Source organism: Verticillium dahliae, genomic scaffold (genome assembly GCF_000150675.1).
Source record: "Verticillium dahliae VdLs.17 supercont1.6 genomic scaffold, whole genome shotgun sequence".
Taxonomy (NCBI): Eukaryota; Fungi; Ascomycota; class Sordariomycetes; order Glomerellales; family Plectosphaerellaceae; genus Verticillium; species Verticillium dahliae.
In genome coordinates, this window is record NW_009276926.1 from 937,018 (window position 1) to 955,756 (window position 18,739).

An 18,739-nucleotide genomic window follows, 5' to 3' on the forward strand; every position below is an offset into this window, starting at 1 on the left:
CCGATTGTTTCTTCAAGCGATATGAGCTCCTCAAGCCAGAGTTTGTCTTCCTCTGGAGCAATGATATCCTTGAGTGGTAGCGCATCTTTCCCAACTGCTGTTATCTCGTCAATAGAGCCCACGCGATCCTCCAGCGAGGCCATTCCAGCGAGCGACTCTGTCTCGACGGAGGCAGTCGGTTCTTTGAACGTGACGGCGATTCCTCAAAGCGAATCTTCGGCCATCTCCAGCGGAACCGTTTCATCGGGGCAAGATGGCTCGTCGGGGGAGGCTGCTCTGTCCTCCACTCAGTCAATGGGCATTTCCAGTTTTGTCGTCTCACCTGAAGAACCGACTCCTTTCCCAAGCCAGACTGAATTGACTAGGGAATCTTCGACCAACGTGTCCATCTCTCCAAGCGTTACAGCCACTTCTTCCGCAGACGTCGTACGGTCGAGTGCCAGCAGACAAAGCGCGGAGCCGTCAAGTGCACCGATCATATGGTCAAGCTCCACTGGGCTGGCTTCCGGTATAGCCCAGAACCCGAGTAGTGAGACTTTGTCAAGCGAACCGGCATCATCAGCCATCGCATCTTCACAGTCTGGTGCCAGCGCGATGATCCCGACGAGTAGCGGTTCAGTTTCAAGCATCGGGCCATCCAACGCATTGAGCAACGGCACACCATCGTCAAGCGAGTCTGTTTCTTCTGACAGAGGCTCATCCGAGGAGCTTAGCAGTAGTATCGAGCTTTCAAGCTTGTCCTCTACCATGTCCTCAGACGCTGGGGCTACCGAGACAAGTTTGCTAGCCTCATCGATGATCGCGGCGAGTAGTGCATCGCTCCCACCATCAACTTCTTACGAAAGTTCTTCGACCGTTTCGCTGCCTATGCAGACCAGCAGCGCTCCGCTGAGCAGTGAGACGAGCGTTCAGCTTTCGAAGTCTGTTGCGGTGTCTGACGGTACTGCACCGCCATCTACGAGGACTTCGGAGCCCAGCAGCAGTATCTCCGAACCCACAAGCGCCAACTCAGTCGTCAGTAGCAGCGAAGCCCAAGCCTCGAGTATCAGGGACATAGTTCTGTCAAGCAGTACTATTATGTTTTCCACCAGAGACAGCGTGGTCGCGTCTTCAAGCACTGAGCAGCCTTCTGACTCAACCAGTACGAGATCAGACCAGGAATCCAGTCCCAGCAGTAAACCGCAGAGTTCGACAGAGCCTGCACAGCCTTCATCACAGGTTGTTGAGTTGACCAGCGCTCCGCTCGATTCATCCAGCCGACTTCCATCCAGAGCCTCAACCAGCTACGTGTCCGACCTCGCGTCGAGCACTTCAGCGTCATCTTATCAGCCTGGAGCCACCCCGGGATCGATATCCACGGAGGTTGCCAGCAGTGAATCTCTAAGTTCTGGGATGGGATCTTCAGCAACGTCGGGCAGTGAAATCACTTCATCAATGGTGGAGCCATCCGGGCCCTCTAATACTGAGATTCCGACCTCTGAGCTACAATCCCCACCATCTGCGAGCAGTTCAGTGGTAATACCTGGCTCACTTGGCACCAGTACGACGATTGAATCGATATCCATCCAAACTGCCAGTAGTCAGGTCGTTAGTTCCAGCTCAGAACTTTGGGCATCTGCCATTAGTTCCGAGGTTTCGTCAAAACTCATCATATCAGACGTTCCAAGTAGCAAAATCCCGGCTTCCAGTGCGGAGCTGACAGAGCCCATGAGTACCAGTGCTCCTCTGCAATCGTCATCTTCAGAGACGCCGGACAGCGAAACGACCTCTTCGACAGATGCATCATCCGAGGTCCTCAGCAGTGTCGCTATGGTATCTGGCCCAGAGCCTTCACGCCTCTCCAGCAGCACGCCGTCGTCATCAGCGCCAGACGTACTGAGCAGCACAATGAGTCTAGCGAGCTCGACTTCTTCTGATTCTGCAAGCAGCGAAAGCCAGACATTTGGCCCAATATCATCTCAGCCGTCAAGCAGTGAAACAGTCGATCCAGGTCTAGAAACCCCCCTGAGCACAGTGAGCGACGTCATGACCTCTGAGTCTGAATCTTCAACAGTGTCTAGTAGCGGATTGTTCACATCTGACCCTGAATCATCTGCAAGCAGCCTGAACACCATTGCAACTAGTGTGGTGGCCAGCTCCGAATTGGAATCTGTCGAGTCGACAAGAGTCGAGTCTGAATCTTCGAGTTCAGTACCACCTGAGCCTTCAAGCAGCGGATTCCCCGCCTCAAGCACAGACATCTCTGTAGCTTTGAGCAGTCAGAAAACTGCTTCAAGCGCGGCCCCGCCAGTGTCGAACACTGACCAGCCCAGCACAGTCCCTTCAACATTGGTGTCCCAAAACCCTGAATCATCCTCGGCACCATCCAGCAACGACATTGACTCCTCATCAGTCTTGGGATCCAGCAGTATCAACATGTTTACCACAGCCAGCGTGAACCTTTCCAGTGGCAGTAGAGCTTCATCTGTACTGCCAACCCATCACTGTTAGCGTGGATTCCACTTCCGACTCGAGCCCGACAACTGCAATAAGCGAAAGAGCTGTCACAAATAGCGTCATCGGAAACTCTCTGACTACCATTATAGCGGAGAGTATGGCCGACTTCGCTTTCGACGGATGGCGGACTCATCCCTTCGTCAGCTTCCTCTTTGATCGGTACCGAATCAACGAGAACACCAAGTTTCGTAAGTTCAGTCATTGGTAATAGCGAATTTTCAAGTTTTCCGTCTGGGAATCCAGATCCAGAGAGCAGCATACGCAGTGGTTTGGGAACAGGCTCGAGCGTACCGCCCCGCTCGACATCAGATGCACCCGTTACTTCTACTGTGTCTTCGGTTGCTACATCATTTGCGCCAAGCTCAAGTGCATTGGGTGAGACTCAGTCCGATATGTCTTCTTCCGAAGTATCTGTGACTACCGACTCAGTGTCATCCCCAACAGCCTCCACGAGCATGCAGTCGCTTTCGACACTGGAGATTAGGTCTTCCCTCGTAGTAGTCACGTCTTCGCGGGTAGCGATATCCCTGCTGTCGACGACGTCTGCTCCAGATAGTTCAAGCCCTCCCAGTGTCACATCCGACGTCTCAAGTTCCATGTCTGCTGAGCAGGCCTCTGGCAGCACAGGTTCTACTCTGCTCTCGACATCGCTTATGCAGGCATCCTCAGCCGTCATAAGCAGCTCGACATCCGACGCTGGCCCGATGACAACAAGCGCAAGAAGTCTGGGTTCCTTCACCCAATCGAGTACCTCAACCATTTTGGTTTTGAGCTCTTCCGTGGAAGCTCTCTCATCCAATGGTGCATCAATCAGTTCAATCTTGTCCAGCAGCCAGATTGCGAGCTTCTCTTCGGAGTCAGCTGCAGTCTCTCTTCCTGGCACCTCGACTATCCTCTCCTCACCCACCAGCACATTGAGGGCATCGTTTAGTACACTTCCGAGCGTGAGCTCAGCGCCTGAGGTTGCTTCAACGGAAATATCCGATTCGGCAAGTTCAACTACATCTGTAAATACCAGCCCACCATCCAGTTCATCATTCAGCAGAGAAACCACTTCATCCACGAGCATAGTGGTTTCAGCACCAATCCCGAGTAGTTTTGATGTAACCAGTTCCACGGAGAGCTCCGCGACCACTTCGACGACTCGCTTGGCAAGCAGTCTTTTGACATCAATCCCGGCAACAAGCAGCCCAACCAGCCGCTCGATGAGCGACATGTTCAGTAGCACACCTACCAGCTCCACTCTGTTTAGCACCACAGAAACCAGTTTGACATTGATTAGTCTGCCAGGATCAAGCTCTTCAAGTTCATCAACATCAGGCACTACAAGTAACTCTCTAGTGAACACATCCCAAGGTAGTGTAGCTGTCACCACGTCAACTGCAAGCTCCGAGGTCACGTCCACCACGACGACATCGACAACATCGACAAGCTTGATTTCTATCACACAGGCGCCCTCTTCCAGGGTATCTACTAGCCCGACTTCGACTTCCGTTACTGTAGTCATTTCTACCACTTTAACGTCCACTTCTACTACATCATTTACCACCAGTACATCAACATTGAATCCAGCCATTCCAAGTTTGTCCACCATAACTACAGCTAGTACTTCAACATCAATGGCTACTCCAACATCCACTGCTATCACTTCGACCTCTACTCCAATATCTAATGCGTCTCCTACGCTAAGCCCCTCAACTTCTACCTCCACTTCAATATCAAACTCTGCCATACTAGTTACGCCTTCTACTATTTTCACCACGTCTACTCAGGCTACTTCGTCAAGCATATCGAGCACCTCAAGCACGTCAAGCGCGGCAAGCACAGCGAGCACTTCGACATCCACGACTTCAACCTCCATGGTTTTGACTACACCGGTTACGTCGACAACCACTTTGACAACTCCAACCATTCCGACCTCTTCCTCCACCCCAACCACCTCAACTATCGTAACTACCCTGGCCACTCCAACTACTCCGACTACTGCAGCCACTCCGACCACGTCGACTTCCACCTTGGTAGCTCCAAGTACTGCAACGACTCCAACCACTACAGCCACTCCAACCACCACGACCACTCTGACGCCCCCTACAACTCCCACCACTTTGATCACTTCCACCACTGTCATTAGCCCTCCCACCTCAGTTACTCCGACTACCACATTCACTCTGACAACTCCGACTACTCCGACCAATACCCTCACCCCGACTACTCCAACCACTCTGACCACTCTGACTACTTCAACGTCCATTACCTCGACCACCTCGACCACCTCCACTACTCCGACGTCAACCCGGGCAGTCGCCTCAGCAACCGCTGGCCCACAGTTCAGCTGCCCGCCAACAGGCTTCCTCGTCCAGGGAACAAGCTCAGGTGTCACCTTGTCATCCATCGACATTACGACTGGCCAACAAACATTGATTCGCAGCAACATCGCGGGAAACTCGGAAGTCAATGCCCTGGGCTATAACGCGCGCGATGACTACCTCTACGCCGTAGCCCAAAACGGCCTCCTCACGTCCATCTCGATCATCCGCCTCAATGCCCGGGGCGATGTATCCGTAGTTGTCCCGCAGGTCGCCAACAAGCTCGCCCTTCTGGGGGGCTTCAACGCGGGCGACGTCGACGAGAACTCCCAGTATTGGATCTCCACCAGCGGCAATGACTGGTACCAGTACGACCTGCGCCCCGGCAGCGCCACCTACGCGCAGCAGGTTGCCTACGGCACCCTGCCGCTGCTGTCTCGCCCCGCGCAGGTCATCGCGGACTGGGCCTACGTCCCCGGCGGCGGCAACTTTCTGTGGGCCATTGGCACGGCGTCCGGCGGCCGGACGGTCCTCATGCAGTTCAGTCGGTCGACGAAGCGGTGGACGCAGGTACGCGACTTTGGCAACATTGTCGGCGGCACGCTGCTCAACCAGCCGGTCTGGGGCGCAGTGTACGCGAGCGCCAATGGGTTCCTGTACGGCACCGAGAACCTCACTGGGCAGGTCTGGCGGTTTCCCGTCTTGTCGAGCACGGCGCCGGCGACGAGTGTGGTCACTGGGTCACCGGCAACGCTCAATGATGGCGCGAGATGTCTGGAAGCTTCGAATCTGCCGACGTAGGGACTGCATGACGAGCCATGTACGAGGTATTTGGCGTTGGGGTATACAGCCTCACTGGACGCCTGTTTGAGTTTTACATTTCTTTGGGTATTGGGATATCATAGCTGAACATACGCTCCTTCCCTATGTCGACTGTTAGTTTTATTGATTGATTACTCTTTTTCATGCAGTCGCCTGTCCAACGGCGATGCCCGTCAGCGTCATGCTCATACATCTCATTCAAAGCTTATCCTCTCACCAGGACCACACGGCAGAATCTACCACGCCGCCATGAGGCCTGCGCCCATCAACACGGCAATGCCCCACGTCGCCACAAGGGCACTGGCGCCAGTACCCAGCGTGAACATCCCGCTGCGAGCCGCCGACTCGCCCGTCTCGGTGGGCTCCTCGTCGCCGACCTCGACCTCTTCGCCAGTCTCGCCCTCGTCATCGCCGTTACTGACGAGCGTCACCATGGGAACATGTTCAAAGCCGGTAAAGGGTCCCTCAAATGCAATCACTACCGAAGCGGTGGCCGGGTCGGCCGTCACGTCGCTCAAGGCCACCGTCTCAATGTAGCGTGACGGTGTAAACTCGGCCGTGTCGGTCTGACTGAGGGCCATGCCCGTGACCTCTTTGCCGTTGTAAGTGAACGTGGCCGTGATGACGTCCGGGCGCGGGAAGTCGTCGACCATGTGCAGACAGACGGTGGGGGTCGGAAACTCGGACAAGGGAAAGTTGCAGAAGCAATTGCCAAAGCCGGTTGCGTCAAAGCCGGACGGGCAGCAGAGGACGGCCGACTCGCCCGGGGCGAGGGCTTCGACGAGGATATTGGGCACCGGGTTTGTGTGCTGACTCGGCCCATGGTCCCCCGTAGCGGTCGCCGTGAATTCTGTCTCGGCCTGGGTGAAGTGGCCCGACGCGTCGATGTCGCCGTTGGCGGACTTTGTGGCTGCGCCGACGGTCGTCCAGCCCGACGGACAGATGGAGGCTGGCGAGTGGTAGGCCCACGGAGTCGGGTAGGCGGCCGGGCTGCGGGATTGGGCTACCCACAGCGATTGGATTTCTTCGCCATCGGGTATGCAGTTGAAGAAGTCGCCGACGCGTTCTTCGCTGCAAGGAGAGCCGTACAGGGGAAATGTCGGCGCAGCAACCCGGGCGAGGTATTTGTCGGTCGGGCCCTCGGTGCAGGAGGCGGGAGGCGTCCAGGTCGATGTCAATGGGCCGACGTTGATGAAGCTTTGCTGGGAGAGGGAGCTGACAGAAGGCATGGCGATGGATGGTATTGCTGGATACGTCGCGCTGCCCTGATGTGCTTGAAGGGTCGATCAGGGTGATGCGCCATCTTATTGCCATGCGACTGTGCCGCAGCTGAAGAAACTGCACTTTCGACAAGGTGAGATGAGGTACTGACGAGCCGAAATGGGATGCGGCACAGTCACATGAGCGCTATGACGCAGACCATGGCAGGCAGCGGTTCAAAACCTCACGCCAAGAGACGCTGAATGGCAGCAGTCCTCCATTCCAGAAGATAGAGATGGCGGAGCTGTCGGTTGGGTTGGCTGTGAATTAAGGGGCCCTGGGATACCCCAGACTCACGTAGGCCAAGCAAATATCAGGCTTCAGAGAGTACGATGTGTGCCTCCTTGGGGCGCGAGCTAGCGCATGTCTAGGGAGTTTGGAGTCGGCAGGTTCTTGGCAGCACAGCGCCAACAGACATGCAGGTAAAGACAAGCTTGTCGCTTGCCGAGGAGGGATCGCTGCTTCCATGCTGTCGGTAGAAGACGCATGGGGTTGGTATTGAAGGAAGCGGTTGGTCTCGAGGTTCTTCCAAGATTTTGTTGAGCCACGAACAGAGCATGAGCAAAGCATGTGCAATGTGTCAAGGCCCAAGCAACAAGGCCCAAGAAGTCGTCGTTCTGCGATCACCAGCCCGGACGAAGAACAGACCAGCTCCAGCGGCATCGCATCGAACACTGCCTTCGTACGACTGGCTCCATGATTGACTGCGAGAGCTGCTGGCAGCTGGGTGCCTAGTGAGAGTGTCATGCCCATGACTGTTCAACGGCTCAAGGGTGTCCAACGTGGCCATGGCCATGCTTCAACCTGGCCAGCCTTGTCAGCTACCTAGCTAGGTAGGCTGGAGACGAGTGACTGCCCATTCTTGAATTGACCGTGATCAATCACATCCCACAAGTAGGGGTTCGTAGCGGCGATATGATGGTGTGGTGCTGGATAAATCAGGCTTTGTACAGATTGAAACCGTGTCCCCGATATGGCAGGACTGTCCTTTTGGTGCATCAAAAGGCGAAGGAGAGATTGACTTGGGCGAACCACCTCTGAAGAAGGATGGGTAAGAGAGGAAGAAGTGGAAGAGGCAGTGGAGAGCATTGGGGGCTCGTCGGTAAGGCTGAGATGCCCCAGCCACGATCCCACGATAGAACCTGCCTGAAGAAGGGGGAGGGACGCCCCTGCCAAGCCATCATAGCGCTTCCAAGTGACGTCCAGACACCGGGTAGGAGCTGCCGGCGCAGCAATTGCATCCTGTGGCGATTAGGGAAGATGCTTTGCTCTCGTGGTCATTCCTCATCCATCCTCAACCTCGTCAAACCATCAACGAAGACCAGAGTCGAGCAGGCACACACACACACACACACACACACACACACACACACACATCAATTCATCCACGAAGACCAGACACATCACTGGACACACCACACGCGGAAGCCAGGCCCCGTACTCCCCCCTTTCCGCGCGTTTCCAGCGCCGTGCTCCACCAGCTGACGACGCGCTGCCTCCCACCCACCGATCATGCCGCCCAACGGCCAGGATGCTCGCGGAACACCCCCACAAGCACGCGCTGACGTCTTGTCCTGGAGATGGTCGCACCGTTGCACCGGGCTGGACTAGGTATCGAGACATACGAGCAGCGCCGATCATGCCCGTCCTCGGCCTTTCTCCAAAGACTGTCCGCTCGGTGCTGGCACTTATGTTCCGGCTCACTTGGACAACAGTCTGACCTCCCCCGAATCGTCGTCAGGGACACCTGCACAATGCCGCCACTCTTGATTCCCCTTGGGATACATCGCCAATTTCCATCTCATCCTCACCCCTCCTCAGTCGGCGTTGGCCTGCGGTTATCCAAGCCCTCTTACTCGTCACTGCAGCCCCTTTCGCCGACCATTGCGACCGTCACATACAACTGATACGACTATCGGCTGTCTCTCCCATGGCCTCCTACAAGAGCCTCGATGGCTCAGCGTCTTCGCCTGATACCCGTGCGCGCCTCGCGAATCTCTACGCCGTTGTCAAGTCGCGGTGCCTGCGTGTCCCCCGTTTGGCGTCTCAACTTCTGATCGCCGCGGCTCTGCTCCTCACCCTCGTCTGCCTCGTGCCCTCGCAAACCAAGCAGTCGTTCCTTGGCGCCGACTTTTCCAACTACTGGAAATGGCCATATTCCTCAACCGCGCCGAGCTCCCCTATTTACAACATCAGCTCTGGAGGGCCCGTTCGCATGGTCGTTTTTGGCACTCCCGATGTTGCATCACCCTCCAAGTCCAAGGGCAAAAGCGGCCCTAGCTGGACAGAGGCCCTTTGCGCTGAGGTACAGTACAACACTCCAAAGCTTGGGGGAACCTTTGCTAATGACGCCCATTAGCTGCGTTGTTCATCACACGAATCCTTCGTGCCTGCTCTTGACCTGCCCACCCAAGTATTAACCTCCAACAGCCTCTATAAGCCCACCTTGCAGAAGCTGCTGGTTCCAGTTGCGGACCAGACCAACTTGGGGGTCGACTATCGTCATGTCGGAAAGCAGTACCCACTGGCCAGCACTGCCGATATCGCGCACCAAGTCAGCCAATTTCTCAAGGGTCCAAAGCAAACCGACCCGCCCAAAGAGACTATATGGGTCTTTAGCTTCGGCACGTGGGACATCTGGACCTTGGCAGCCTTGCCTCGCGAAGTGTCCCAGGGCTTGGTACGAAATATGGTCGAGCATCTCTTCAGTCAGATCGAGCTTCTCTACAAGGCGTCCTTGTCGGTGGACTCCCCTGCCTACTCAGACTTTTGGGCCTATACCAATGCATCCCTTCTGGAGAGCTTGAATAGCAACCCTTCGGCTGATACCATCGAGTCTTTCCGTATCGTCATTCCCGAACTCTTCGATTTATCATTGACTCCGGGCTGGCACACCCAACGCCCCACACCTCCCGTTCCACACAGCAAGGCGGAGCATATGGTCAATGCCGCATTCCCTTGTTGAACACTGGAACTCCCGAAGTCAGCGGCCGCATGGACGCCTGGACCCGCCTCGCCGATCCCGAGCCAGCGCACGATGACACAGCCGCCCCCAAGCGGCCTACGGACGCCCAAGGCAAGCCGTATTTCGGATTCTGGAGTCCGACTGGAAAGGCCCCCGGCAAAGGTGGAGCCAGCGACAATACTCTCCTCGTACCTTATCCCCGCCGCGCCGGACTTCTTACAAACACGACGAGTTTTGTCAAGGAGGTTATCATCGAGTCGCAGTTGCGGGCAAGCAGGCTAGGAGATGGGCTTGGAAGAGGAAAGCGGGAAGATAAAGCGTTGATTCGGTTCGACGAAGTGTGGACACCGTGCATCTGGGACGGAGCAGCCTCCAATCCCTGCAAGCATTCTGACAAGCACCTCTTCTACTCTCCTTTTACCCTAGGAGAAAGGGCGATCCGGGAGGCAGCGCGACAGACGGCTGAGGCAGTAGCAATGCGGTTGTTTGCCAAAGAAGGCGAATATGACACGGCGGCCTCTGGGTGGAGGGTAGAGGGCACCGCCAAGATGAGACGAGCAGGTGAGAAGTCATTCCGAGTCAAGGCGCGATCAGCACGGTCATCATGAAAAGGGTTCGCGGACAAGTGGGCGAGCTTACGTTCAGCTGAGCTGTTGAGACGATAAGGCTGAGTCTTGGATCGATATTGGTGTTTGGCGTTGATCACATGATAATTTCGTGACATAAATGAACTTTTGGAACTTCTAACAACTATACCCACCCCCCGAAAGGTAGTACAAGCTCCGTCTGATGGGCCGTGAAAGGTGAGAAGCTAGTTCTGTATTTCTAGTCCCTTCCTCCTTTGCATCATGACGATCAGTCTCACCTAGCAGGGTCTGTCCGGACATGTTACGCCTATAGGCTGTTAAAGGTACATTACTATCAAGGCTGGGCCGTGGCGCCGCCGAAGCGGGGTATTCTTGCATTTGTTGGTCTCATGATCGAATCCTCTATCTTGAGCTGTTACACGAAGTATGCCGAGCTGCTAGGTTCTTGGATGTATTGGCACCTTCGCATAGGCTGGAAGACAAGCATTCCACCGAACACTGCAATCCTTATGGGCTGCAGACAGCATGCAGTCATATTAGGCTGTCGCATCGTGTGGCGAAGGGATGAGGATTGCCCGATACGGACATAAAAGATCAGGCTGCGGGAGCCTGAGCGCTGAAAGACACCTTTCACAATTTTCAACCTGGGACATACTACCTTCTTTCTACATTCTATCGTTTCTGCGCTCTTACTGCGAGGTATCGTAACTTCATCCGACTGTTGAAAAGCAGTAAAAATTTCTTTTGTTTTTCGGATGTCTTCGTGGTCACTCCCTGGGAATAGCTATGGACCCCGTGTCAGCTATATGTGTTGCCTCCGCCGTCCTTAACTTCGTCGACTTCAGCATCAAAATCGTCCGCGGATCAATCCAGATATGCGGCGATGCCAACCGTGACAATGACTGGCAGACGCCAGGAGACGTGGCCAAGAAGATGACCATGCTCGCCCGAAATCTGCGGCAGCCGTCAGGCTTCGGCGCCACGCCGGACGAAGGGGAGATTGCCGAGCTCGCCGCGACTTGCATGACGATGGCGGAGCGGCTCGCTGCGCTCTTCCAGTCTCTGCAGCCCAAGGACGCCAGGTCGAAGCGACAGTGTCTTTGGGCCGCGGCCAAGGCGAAGCTCAAGCAGGCAGACGTCTAGGATTTGGAGAAGAGGTTGGGCACTTGTCGTGACCAATTGGTATTGCATCTTATTCATGCTGGCTTAATCAATGGGTGAGTCCTTGCCTAATATGAGCTCGATTATCCGAAAGTTCGCTATAAGCCGCGGTGCTGCCAACGACACGGAGTCCCATCGCTTGGCGAATGCCAAATACGAGATGGCCCCAGACACTTGGTGTGAAAACATCCTCAAGGTTTCAATGGCTTCGCCTGCTTTCGATGGACACTTTCACGCATTCTCTTATCCCAAAACATCTGAGGGGTTTTTGGAAGTCACATTTCAGGTGGGGAGGAATAGCTTGCAGGCCGTTTTGCATACTAAGCTGCCCTCAAATTGGGTTTCTGAGGACGAGAAAAGACTTCTTGAAACTGGCGTAAGGCTGCTACGACATTGGGATCTTCGAGATATGGTCCGTGGACTGAGTCTCCCGAACGAGCAAGAGTTCCTCGACCGGCTTGATGCGCACGACATCAGCAGCTGGAAAGCGCACACCACGTCTCAGGAGATGAAAGTTACCACTACTCAGCAGCAATAGTCGCTCAAATTGCCGCGATAGAGTTGTTGTAATACATGAATCTTGACCTCGTCTGGCTCAATGATGTGCTTGCGTACTTACTGCAAATACGTCTCCAGGTCTCATCAAAGGAGCTCCGACCAATTAGTGTGTTAACGCACGCAATTCCGTCTCTGCCTGAGATCCAAGTTCGAGGGAAATAGCCACCGCGGGCTGTGGGATCGATTGCTGAAATCACTATTCGGGCAAATCATTCACACCGTTTCGCCCGTCCCTTCCAGACGGGGTTCGCCATACATGTAGGCCGCGGCTTCATCCGTAGGCACGTCCGAGCGTAGGGAAGCCGTGGCTGATGCTGTGTGGACCGAGGCTCACGAACAAGGATTCGGGAAGGTTACGTTCAAGTTCAGCTTGACGACCCGATGCCCATCACTCGCTGGTGCCAAGAGTGGCACCATGGTGACACGTGCACTGCCGACGTCTTGACGATTAAACCATTTTTCCATTTCGTCATCGGCCAGGCAAGCAGATTCAAGCAGCGAGTACCGCGTGCGACAAGTGACTGGCATTGTGGTATCACTGCGTGTTGCCCCTGAGGGAAGGATTTCTACCCAGCCCCGATGGAGGGAGACCGATGGAGGGAGAAAAGGAAGGAGGCGGCGGGAACAGCGATCCCTAAGCCCGGTTCCTGTGTCGCTGGCTTGTGACCGTTCGAATACAGAGATTGCCCCCGATGCAGTAGGACTTGGGGAACAAGGGTGCCCGGCCTCCGTTGACAGGGATCAAGCCCCTGTCGATAGCCTGGAACGCCGCTTGAGGGTAGGGTGCTCGGGGAGACGGGACAAGCAGTGCCCGGGAGTCATTGGGTGGCGCTGGAGTGCCGGTGCGCTTGTTGTGCTTGGGGACGCTGCTTGATTCTTCTTGTCCAAAAAAGTGCTGACGAATCGGCCATTGCGAGCAAAGTTGGCTGCAACCCAGATTGAAGGAGATTGTCAAGCAAATGATATAATATTACCGCTATTATCAAAGCGCAGGCGGAGATCTTTGAATAGTCGAATATAGGACAATATTCAGACACTGACGCCAATTTCTCTGTGTGTAAGACTTCGGTATTTGACGATGCCAGGCCTCGCTAAGTACTCAACAGTACATCAAATCACTATTGCTCACTACTTTTACACGGCCATGCCGGGGCTGTGCGGGTGCTCATGTCTACGGCCGCCCATCTGCTCCATCTCATAACCTTCGCTCCGCGCACTATCTCCGTCCCGCGCTGCATCGTAGTCGACGGTGATCTCCTTTGTGCGCGTAATGCCGCCCAGGACGCCAGAGCTGGGACTCGTACCGTGACGGCCGTCGAGGATGCTCTTGTCGCTGTCGTCGTCGAGACCAGACTCGCCCATGTGTTTGCTGACCGAGCCGCGGCGGTTTACAGTGCGGTTCGCCGTCACGACAACAGTGTTGTTGCCGATGCGAGACCTCTTTGTGTGGTCGTCCGTACCGTACACGTAGTAGCCACGGGCCGAAGATTTGAGGTCCTTGAAAAAGACGCGGAGAACGGGGATCGAGGCTGCGACGATGGCGATGACGTTCTCGACCTCAACCCAGATGATGACAAGTGAACCGTCGTCTGTTGTATCTAGTCAGCTCCTGAAGACTTCACTAGGGAAGGAAAACACGGGGGTGATTTGTACTCACAGTTAAAGTTCGGCCCTCCAACAGAAGGAAGCACAGAGCACTTTACGAAGGCGATAACACCGGCGCTGGAGTAGTTTGTCAGCTCCAGACAAGGCATCCGAGGGACAGGGGGCGTGGATCGGGTGCCTTACAAGATTCCAAGACTCATGGCGATGCCCACTCCGAGCTTTTCCTTGAGGTTCAGTTGGAGCCCCCAGAGGACTTGCCAAGGGAGGAGAGCCAGCACTATGTCCATGATTCCAGAGTAGGCTGAGGCATCGTTAGCTTGCCGCACACAGAAGACTACTGACAATAATTTCGACGTACCAGAGGCGAAGATCATGTAATCGGCGTTGATCTGCGGATCCCAGCAGTGACCAGGCAGGTTCTGCTTATAATTCTTCTGCACAGGGCTGCACCGAGCCCACGTCATGATGACCATGCCGGTGATGGCCAGGTTGACGGAGATCATGATGAACCAGATAACCCATTTCATGCGGCCCTCGACGACACGGAGCAGCGTCAAGGCGAACGATGTCTTGCTCCACGCGATGCCAAACATGGAGGCGTTGCCGCCTAAATTTCCTAAGAGACCGACCGTTTCAAAAACGCTGAAGTCGAAATCCGGAGGAAAGTCTGTGAGCTTCTTGCCGAAGCCTAGAGAGACATTCTTGGTGTTGATGCCAACACTGACAATGAGCATGGCCTGAAGAGACCGCCATTAGCGATGGAGCTCTAAAGGTAACCACTTTCCAAGGCAGAACTCACCCAGGCGCCGATGAGGAAATAGTCGTCCCACCACAGTCCACGGTGTTTCCAGAACTTGGCGAATAGTCGTAGACCCAGGAAGATCGAAGCGAACGCGACGCAGGTCCACAACGAGGCGTTCATGACCGGGCCATAGTCATCAGGCTTGCCCATGACGGGTGATGCGTGGTCTCTGGGATGTCCCAGAGGTTCGACTCGTAGGCAAGTTTCCGGACAGGCAATCTAGGGTTGACGACCACCTTGGAATGCTGTCGCTTTGTGTCTAGGCTTCCGACGATCAGATACTGGACATTTGTGTGGCTCGGGCCAGTCAAGCCAGGGGAACCGTAAAGATCGACACTGCTATGTCCACAAGGCAGAAGGGAAAGGAGAGACAAACGCCAGTGGCACGCAGATCGATGGGGGTGGGATCGTGTTGATTAAAGCCTGCGCTGGGGTAGCGGGAAAGGATACTCGTCTTTCCACGGGTCAGGTATTGGCCTGCTGGATCTGGGGCGTGACAGGGTTTGCGAAGGCAAGAAATGCAACCTGATCGTGAGGCACCCCTGCACGCAAGTAGGGATGGGTTAGTCCATCCGATGCAGGCTGTGACAAAGTTCAAGGGATTTGCGACCAGCCAGTGGGATGTCCCCTGCCACAACCCCGAGTTAGGGCCCCTGAACTGATACAAGGCTTGCCTCCCAGGGTCGGGGAAGAATTACATGTACTGCGAACAATTTACGAGACGCAAAGACAGTTAGGCACCTTCAGCTTCTGTCGCTCTCGTCGAATGAGGAAAGGGTTGGGTTGCAATACCAACAAATAGTCGCACTCAACCCGAGATAGAGTTTACGGGGTCCTGTCACAGGCGGGGAGCTCGTAAAGGGGCTACCGGCTATGGTTTGTGGCGGCTGCCGCAATGGCCAAGGACAGTTTCTGCCGTTCAAGCAGCAGCAGCCAGGGTTCGCTGTTCAAAGTTCCGGCCAAAATTACGATGGAAAGCTGCAGGTCAAAACCCCGACCAGCTGCAAGCGAGGCGTGCGGACAGGGGTTGTCACACATGCGGCCCATCGCGTGCGGCCAGAGGTCCTCAAAGTAAGGGTGACATGCCTGACGCAAGGGCATTTATCTACCAGCCGAGAGTCTGCACAGCTAGTCTTCTCCAAAGTCAGTTTGGGGCAGAATCGAAGCCAGCCAAAAACAGAAGTGATGGACAGTCTCCTGCGCCTCGAACACATCCGGTACCACAGCTAAGACGTTAAGCCGATGAGGAAGGAAATGATCGCAACCACCACACGCCATCTTTTGATCACAGCCTTGGCAGGATGTGCCTTTGGGCACAGACTGGGTTCGAGCCTAATCTCGTCCCGTGGTATGGTGGCAACGGCCGAGAAGATTGCCCCGCTGGATGAAGAAAAGGGGACGGGTAATGAGACCACAACGCGCGGGGCGATCAGCCATGCGGGGGGAAGACGGGCAGAAATAACATGCGGATTTGGTCCCATGAACGAGATCCAGGTTCGCTGAAGAAGTGACAAGATTACTGTAGGTGTCAGCGGAGCCGGCGGTACTGCCGGCCCCTGAAGCCATGCTCGTCGCGCCAGGGAAATGGCAGGGGTATGACTCTTGGCTCCTACTTTCGTACTAGGTAGGGTGCGGTAAAAAGCCTGAATCGCTGGGCGGGGGGGAGCTGGAAGGGGATCAGCCTATGAAGTCTTGCTTGAGCACATTCTCGATCAACGGATTTGCTGCTAGTGTGCGCTACGGTCGACCCGGCACCGGGGGCCAAAGTCCCGGTTGCTTTGTCGAGTGCTCTGGGGGCCTTCGTGGCGCGACGCAGCTTGCAAGGGTCTTTGAAGAAACGCAGCCTTCCTTCTTTGCCAGGCAGGGCGGCTTGGCTTCCTGGATGGATCGAAGACTGGCATTTCGGGGTTTGCTGTAGCTTCCCTCCGATGAAGGCGGCATCCACGCGGAGTTTGCCGGAGCAGTGGCTTACATGTACTTACATTAGGCGTGGTGTTGACTCGCGGGCTCCTCGTGTCACGGGCGTTGTGATCTCCCTCGTCTGTTCTCTATTCTGTTCAAAGTTACCAACCATGGTTTGCTGGATAATGCACGGTAATAGATCATCTTACCTGCTTGAGGGTTTCCAAAGCTTGCAAGGTTACATGACGATCAATTTTCGATCCGAACCAAGCCTTGGGTTAGTTTACCACGTCGATGGAAGCATGGTAACTTGGCGCCACCATCTGTGCGTCTGATCGTGTGATTAATGGGGACAGTGAACAACGCCAGAACACATCGAGTACCTGATGTTGATCAGGTACCCAATAGTGGCGGGTGCTTAGCACCACATAGGTATGCCTTAAGGCAAGCCCACAGCACTCCACTATGCCTTGCCTTGATTCTCACGGGATGCTGCGGCAGAGCTTCAACATCTGCTCCTCAAAGTGCCGCTTTTCTCGCGCTGTTCGGGTACAGTGACTGGCGGCCGTGATTTCAGCCATATCATTATCAGTAATGCTCTGCCAGCTCTAACGTCCCACTTGGCCTAGCTCCAACCCGGAAGTTGCGCGGAGCTCAACAAGCTCCCGAGCTAGCTTTTTTGAGGCAGGTCAAGGCGCTTGACGGAACATGATTTGAACGCTTGTCTCCCAGGAGGGGGCGCAGCATACCTGGTAAGTAAGAAGAATCGGAAGCGGTTTGGGGGGCTGCGCATTGAGCGATCACAGCTCCCTACATCCCACTACTCGCAACTGTGCGAAACCACACGACCAGCGTCGTCTCAGCTTCTTCTCCTCTCTGCAAGAAGTCAGTGTGGTTTTTGTCTTCGATTTTCAACCCTGCGCGAAGCAACGGTCATCGCCATGTATTCTGCATGGGAAGCATGAGACGGAAAACCCCGTCTCATGTGCATGAGCTATTGCTCGATAGCTCGATTCAGCGTCGGGGGTCCTTGAAAAAGTTCCAGACTGTCCCCTACACATCATGCAGAAGCGAGCAAGGGTGTATTCTTCAAGCGAGCGAGTCAACCCCTCCCTCAATCTTTCGTTAGTGGCGTACCATCAGCGGCGACCTCAAGGCGAACAGGATTTGAAAGCATATTCATGCCTCGTGTCTCGCTATAGCGTGCTGCTTGCTGGTCGCTTACGTGACATTCGGGGACGTGCAGCAAAAATTTATCAGCAAAAGCCTTATTGGCTCTTTGAAAGATTTTGACAGCTGCTTCGCTTCAGGGGAGGGAGGCTGCGTCGTTTTTTGGTGTTGCAGTGGTGCGACCCAGCTTCCCGGATCACGTAAACCTTATGCAGGCCCTTGTCCTGTAGCCTGACAAGCTGGGAAGGACATCTCATCTTGAGGCTACGGTTTCGGGACTCAACTTCAACTGCAATTGTTGCCTAGGATAATGGAGTTCGTGGGATGTTCTACACGCGCATGTCTCGCACCGTCAAACATAGATGAGACTGAGCTTGTTCTCGCATCAAACAGCTACACTTTCTTTTCTTTGACAGCTCCTGTATACTGTCAGCGACATGTTGCAATCGGAAGCAAGTCATTGACTTGAGTCTAATATCTGCGATACGAGCCTGCCATTGATGACAGATAGTGTGATTCGTACAAGCTGTGCTAAGAGGTAATACGGAGGTCGGTAGGTTCGCTATTGTGGCTCTTCTGGCCGATATCGAGACGGCAATTCTCCCGTTCGTACCACATTTGCTACCACGAGAGGGCTATCACCTTCCCGAGAGGCAAACAAGGGCCGTTCGTCAACTACCAGACATCCAGAGCACAAATCACTAATAAGTCACGGCTTGTAATACAGCTTCTGCATATACAAAACGAATGTATGTCTCGATGATGTTCTTTTCCGACCGTCTGGTGTATACGGGAAGTGCCGTACCGCAGCAGAAACGTGATATCACCGTCTGAGTAAGGCCTTTTCTCTCATTCTAGCCGTCATGGAGTCCATTGTTGTCCTCTTGTTCGCCGTCTGTAACTCGTATGGACTACTAAGTCTTCTCCAAGAGCGACCGCAATTCACTCAGCCGAACGGGTTCATCAAGCTACTTTTGCAAACTCCGCATGCCTTCAAGAGTGGCGGAGAATTTGAGCATCAAGGGAAGCTTTCACTTCCCCCTTCGGTCGATACCTTCAACCTACAGCCTGGGGATCCCAGCCACATGGTCAGACGTACATATAC

General features: G+C 54.7%; 5 protein-coding genes across 5 annotated transcripts in view; 3 read left to right on the forward strand and 2 right to left on the reverse strand.

Annotated features, from left to right (window-relative positions):
* Nucleotides 1-2,415: 2,415 nt before the first annotated feature.
* On the forward strand, nt 2,416-5,603 carry VDAG_03841 (proline rich protein 5MeD; the record flags this gene model as incomplete). The annotated part of the gene is made up of 6 exons (XM_009653925.1): nt 2,416-2,452; nt 2,926-3,011; nt 3,119-3,352; nt 3,779-3,825; nt 4,234-4,524; nt 4,925-5,603. 6 exons carry the CDS (start codon nt 2,416-2,418, stop codon nt 5,601-5,603), a joined length of 1,374 nt encoding a protein of 457 aa, XP_009652220.1.
* Nucleotides 5,604-5,860: 257 nt separating this feature from the next.
* On the reverse strand, nt 5,861-6,853 carry VDAG_03842 (uncharacterized protein; the record flags this gene model as incomplete). The annotated part of the gene is made up of 1 exon (XM_009653926.1): nt 5,861-6,853. One exon carries the CDS (start codon nt 6,851-6,853, stop codon nt 5,861-5,863), a length of 993 nt encoding a protein of 330 aa, XP_009652221.1.
* A 1,961-nt stretch (nt 6,854-8,814) lies between these two features.
* Nucleotides 8,815-11,579, forward strand: VDAG_03843 (uncharacterized protein; the record flags this gene model as incomplete). Its single annotated transcript, XM_009653927.1, has 4 exons — nt 8,815-9,189; nt 9,244-9,825; nt 9,942-10,410; nt 11,221-11,579. 4 exons carry the CDS (start codon nt 8,815-8,817, stop codon nt 11,577-11,579), a joined length of 1,785 nt encoding a protein of 594 aa, XP_009652222.1.
* Nucleotides 11,580-13,289: 1,710 nt separating this feature from the next.
* On the reverse strand, nt 13,290-14,712 carry VDAG_03844 (uncharacterized protein; the record flags this gene model as incomplete). The annotated part of the gene is made up of 5 exons (XM_009653928.1): nt 13,290-13,744; nt 13,813-13,877; nt 13,944-14,061; nt 14,119-14,497; nt 14,560-14,712. The coding sequence occupies 5 exons, from the start codon at nt 14,710-14,712 to the stop codon at nt 13,290-13,292; spliced, it is 1,170 nt and encodes a 389-aa protein (XP_009652223.1).
* A 3,759-nt stretch (nt 14,713-18,471) lies between these two features.
* The window catches only part of VDAG_03845 (uncharacterized protein), a gene marked incomplete at its 3' end in the record, with an annotated part of 1,620 nt that continues 1,352 nt past the window's right edge, over nt 18,472-18,739 (forward strand). Inside the window, exon 1 of the mRNA XM_009653929.1 lies at nt 18,472-18,722. Within this exon, the coding sequence (XP_009652224.1) occupies nt 18,498-18,722 (225 nt within the window). The 5' untranslated portion in view covers nt 18,472-18,497. The remainder of the gene's footprint in view (nt 18,723-18,739) is intronic.